The sequence below is a fragment of the Sinocyclocheilus anshuiensis genome, unplaced genomic scaffold (assembly GCF_001515605.1).
Source record: "Sinocyclocheilus anshuiensis isolate Anshui unplaced genomic scaffold, SAMN03320099.WGS_v1.1 scaffold355, whole genome shotgun sequence".
Classification (NCBI taxonomy): domain Eukaryota; kingdom Metazoa; phylum Chordata; class Actinopteri; order Cypriniformes; family Cyprinidae; genus Sinocyclocheilus; species Sinocyclocheilus anshuiensis.
In genome coordinates, this window is record NW_015549571.1 from 2944121 (window position 1) to 2949243 (window position 5123).

Genomic DNA, 5123 nt, shown 5'->3' on the forward strand with positions numbered 1-5123 from the left:
TATATATAGTTTTGTTGTTTTTGTGTTAATCATGACAATTTTAGTCATGTTATGTTCCCATATGTTACAGAATTATTCTGTGTAAATTATTATAAGAAAAGGTAGGCTAATACTGCCCACACCTAGTATTTCAAAGTATACTTATAAGAAAGGCATACTGTGCATACCATACCACATACCATGCACCAAAAAAATGGTAGTGGTCCTTTTTAAAACGTTTTAAATGTGTCTAACTCTAACCACAACCTGATCGGGAATTCATTTCTTAATGCATCCCAATGATCGCTCTAAATATTGACACGTCGTCACATAGGCTAAGTGTGGGTGCGTGTAAAACAGGGCAGGTCTGATGGTCAAAACGCCAGCAGGAACTGCGGATTTAAAGTAGGATGTCTAAAACCCAGGGGAAGACATGAACACAACTGTGTGTGTGTGCTCATATCACCGGAGAACTGTCGAGGTGAATCTGTCGGAATATCGAAACGAGTGCAGAAAACATTCATTTGAAAGGACCGGAGCAGCACGAGAGTGATGACAAACTTTTCGACGCCGATCTCAACAAGGAACTTTAACACGACTATTTCAGAGCGTCATTTGAAACGAAAGCTCTCATATGAATATATGTTGTGTCTAAACCGCGGAAGTTTGCCAGAGTTTAATTTAGGTCATACGGCAGAAATGTTGCCATGCGGTCGTTTTTGAGTTCGGGATGCCCTTCTGTGGTTCCATTCACACACTCGCTAACAAGTTGTGTGCTCTCAAATTGTCTATTTACTGCAGTCGCGAGGGTAATGAAGATCGTCTCTGTAAGTCCAGGTAAACCACAATCAAATCCCGTTTTTATTATCGCGATAGCTTAAATAACGCTTGTAACCATAGCGACATAGTGGTTTCATTTTAGTTCTGCTGGTCATTTCGTGCAACGTTCGCGGATTCTCTGCTATGTTGTTAAAAACTGAATGCTTTTTTAACCACTGCGTTTGTTCCTTAGCCAACATACTTAACCGAAGTCGTATCTCTGTTTCTAATTTGTTTCCGACTTTTTAATATTCAGGTAGGCTAGTCATATTAAAGAATGTGAATTCACTCTCTTTCAGAACCGAACTGAGCGTGAACTGAAAATACTTGAAAAGAATTCATAGTACTAAAATAATGAAATTTAGGAAGTATTTAAGGGGCAGTGGGAGGGTCTTGGCTTTTGTGTTTATCGCGTCTGTAATCTGGCTCCTTTTTGACATCGCAGCATTGCGGATATCCATCATCAATGATGTGAATCAGGATCTCAAAGAGAGAGAGATTGTACTAAATCAGGGAAGGAGGAAAAACAATGTACAGGATGTGCTCAAACACCCCCTGCAAAAAGTAAATATAGACAAAAAGGAGTTTTTGAAAAACAGCAACAGGTTTGAAAGGAAAGTTGATAAGGTTTACAGAAAGAGGCCAATGGCGAGGCCAGAAAATCAAGCTGAGTTAAAACAAGACAAACATTTGAACCCAATGTCTATGGCTGACAAGTATTTTGTGAAACAAAATGAGGTAATTAATCAAAGTAAAGTGAATCTAATTGTGAACTCACTTGTGAAGGGAACAATTATTAGCATCCCTGAAAAAATAAACAAGACAAAAACTGTTATTAATGGCAAAGTGACGAATATAAGCACAAAGATAAACAAAATAAAAGCTGCTTTTAATGGACAGAAAGATGCAAATCTAGACGTCAAAGCACATTTGCTTACTAAAGCACTGCCTGTTGTCCAGGAGAAAGCATATCCTCCTGCGCTCAGTGTGAAGAAAGTACATCATATTAATGACACAGTAGTGATGCCACATAATGAAGTACATGTAGATGCAGGTTTACGAAAGAACTTGAGTAATAAATTGCTGAAACCAGCAGAGGGTGATAAACCGATGAACATGATTGAAAATTCAGAGAAACATGGCAGTACTTTCATCAAAACGAAACCACATATTATTCAAAAACCAAGTGAACTTAAGGCTCAGGACCCAGCAGAGGAGGCATTACGAGTACCGCAGCCTACAAGTGTGCGGGTGAGGAGGTCAGGAGGGCATCATAAGGTTATGGCCCTAGATGTAACAGACAGGCCCAGAGATCCCAGGGCTGTGGGACAGTTTGGCCAGCCTGCAAGAGTTCCCAGAGATAAAGAACTGGAGAGTCAAAGACGCTGGAGTGAAGGATTTTTTAATGTATTCCTGAGTGAACAGATACCAATAGACAGAGCCATCCCAGACACCAGACCTCAAATGTGAGTTTGAACCATAGATTATTTTTGTTGTAGTCCTGCAGGTCATGACAAATTTTCTGTTATGGCAAGATATGTGTAACACCTCCATATCCTATGTTGTTTAGATGTTCGGAAAACCTTGTTCATGATGACCTGCCCAGTACCAGTGTGATCTTCTGTTTTGTGGATGAGGTTTGGTCCACTCTATTGCGCTCGGTGCACAGTGTGCTCAACAGGTCTCCTCCACACCTGCTCAAAGAGATCATTCTGGTGGACGACTGCAGCACCAAAGGTTTGAGGGATTGGCTCACATTTTAAAGAAATAATTTAATCAAGTGAGTTCATTGACAGGGTTTAATAGATAAAAGCTTAAGACCTTTACACATAGTTTTAAAATCCAGTTTGGTTGATACAAACTTGCAAGTGAGCAGCACTAAACACAGAGGTAAATATGGTTCAAAACAAGCTTATGTTTCACAGATATCCATAGAGTAGGTAGTTAATTCTTCAATAAGGTACTCCTTTGCCCACTCAAAATCTTGAAAAGTCAAACTTTTTCAAACTGTACTTGCTTAGTCTATGACAAAACATCACAAGTCCTAAAATAAAAATATACGCATGGATGTCATCACCCTTCAAGAGGATCTTGGGGGCATTTGGAATTTACATTGAATGTATTTTTGCATTGAAACAGTTAAATGTGTTTTGAAGATCTGAGATGACCGAACACCTGAGAAGAGATGATGCCAACCCCCCTCAGATGATGCTTACCCTGGAACAACATATAAAACTACCAAATTTTGCTTAATTGCAAAGTTTAATTGCAACATATAATCATTGCAGTTAATAGTGTTCACTGTCTGTTTGATTACGTGTAATAAACTGCATGAATCTTACTGTACATTTCTGCCATAGTCACCACTAATAACCTACTCCTAAATGTAATGTAGAAACTTAAAATTTTCACAATGCAAAGCACAATACAAATAAACTTGAATTGAATTCAATTCAATTCAATTCAATTCAATCAAATTAATGGAATGGAACAGAGTGCAAATGTTTTGAGAAGTGTTTTTTTTTTTTTTAAAGACTAACATTTGACACAGCGTGCTGTTATGGTAAAGAATGGTATGGCATGGTAAAGAAAGCACCTCTGATACCAAATATGAATACTGAAAGAAAAGAAAAGATTTTTACATTTGTGTAGTTGTTGGATCCGCAATTCATTGTTGTAAAAATAAATTGTACACCCAATGAATTGAAAATCTGGTGTTCAAAGTAGAAGTTTCTTGATTTTACTATACACTTCTTTTAAAAGGGAAGTTAAAAAGCCTGAACAGTCTTTTTTTTAAGCATTTTTACTTTAAAACTGTCATAAAAGAAAGATAAGTACCTCTAATTGAAGAAGACTTTTCTGCATTTTTGTTTCTGTATGACTAAATTTATTTCTGTTTCTATTGTAGACTACCTGAAGGAGCAGTTGGATGTTTATATGTCTCAGTTCCCTAAAGTACAAATCATCCGTCTGAAAGAGAGACAAGGCCTAATCAGAGCCAGAATCGCAGGGGCCGCCGCTGCTACAGGTACTGTACACTCACATTCGATTCAGTTCAGTGTAGTTGCAACGTTTCAATCCATGGATTTGTGCTTAATTTAATCTGTTTGGAATGCATAGAATAGACATCTCTGTTATATCGCATCTCTGTTGTATAATATGCATATTGTTTTAGTGTATGGCCTTATTGGTTGTTTCAGCAGATGTTGTTTTATCTTCAGGTGAAGTGTTGACATTCCTGGACTCTCACGTTGAGTGTAACGTGGGGTGGCTGGAGCCACTGTTAGAAAGAGTTTACCTGGACCACAAGAAAGTGGTCTGTCCTGTTATTGAGGTCATCAGTGATAAGGACATGAGGTAATGAAGTATATTCAGTCATGCAATTAAATAAATGCTGTGCTCCCCATTTTGTACATGGCACATTACCGTAGCACATATCCATGTCCCTATGAGACTCAATAGCCCTTTCCAATGTATCATTCCTCCACTGCTGCACTGAACTGTTAAAATGCACGCACTAAAATATTTTGCTAAAACAAGCATATTTTTTTGTCTACGCAGTTACATGCTTGTTGATAACTTCCAAAGAGGCGTTTTCAGATGGCCGCTGGTGTTTGGCTGGAGTGCACTACCAGAGGAATATATTAGAAAGAACCAGATCAAGGATTCAGACCCCATCAGGTAACATCAACTAAATGGCATACACAATATATATATATAATGTATATTCAGAGCAATTTGGCTGATCAGATTTGTTAAATGATTTGTTTATTGATTTGTTAAGATTTGTTCATTGATTGGTTTAGTTGTACTTTTTGCAGGTTTCCAAAGATGACAAGTGTTTTTTATGCTGTATTTTAGAGGGTGTTACTGAATCAAATGATTTACTACAAACACAGTCATTCACAAGTCCTGTTACGTTCTATTAAAATCTGTAAGTCTGCAGAAATAGTTGTTATTTAAACATTAGGTTTCCCCACAAAGGACAGCAAATCAGATTATTCTTTCCCTGCTTGGCTTGACTTTTTATTGAGCTAAAAGAAAACCAACAAATTCCTACATGTTTAGGGGTCCAAGCACCAATCTTGGTAAGAAGTTTTGGTTTCCGTTTATTTTGATAGGCCCTTTAACACATTCTGTTGACTGTAAGTAATGTTGTACCTACATATCTACTAGCTCTCAATAGAATGTTAGTAGAATTTTAGTAGAGTGGTAGGGTTAGAATAAGTTGACGTACAGGTGCATCTCAATAAATTAAAATGTCATGGAAAAGTTAATTTATTTCAGTAATTCAACTCAAATTGTGAAACTCGTGTATTAAATAA

General features: G+C 37.4%; 1 protein-coding gene across 1 annotated transcript in view; it reads left to right on the top strand.

The window, feature by feature from the left end:
- Positions 1 to 1089: 1089 nt before the first annotated feature.
- LOC107657377 (polypeptide N-acetylgalactosaminyltransferase 5-like) overlaps positions 1090 to 5123 on the top strand; it is a 19139-nt gene continuing 15105 nt past the window's right edge. Inside the window, exons 1-5 of the mRNA XM_016445424.1 lie at positions 1090 to 2264; positions 2369 to 2535; positions 3707 to 3826; positions 4020 to 4155; positions 4360 to 4479. Coding sequence (XP_016300910.1) covers positions 1153 to 2264; positions 2369 to 2535; positions 3707 to 3826; positions 4020 to 4155; positions 4360 to 4479 — 1655 coding nt within the window. The 5' untranslated portion in view covers positions 1090 to 1152. The remainder of the gene's footprint in view (positions 2265 to 2368; positions 2536 to 3706; positions 3827 to 4019; positions 4156 to 4359; positions 4480 to 5123) is intronic.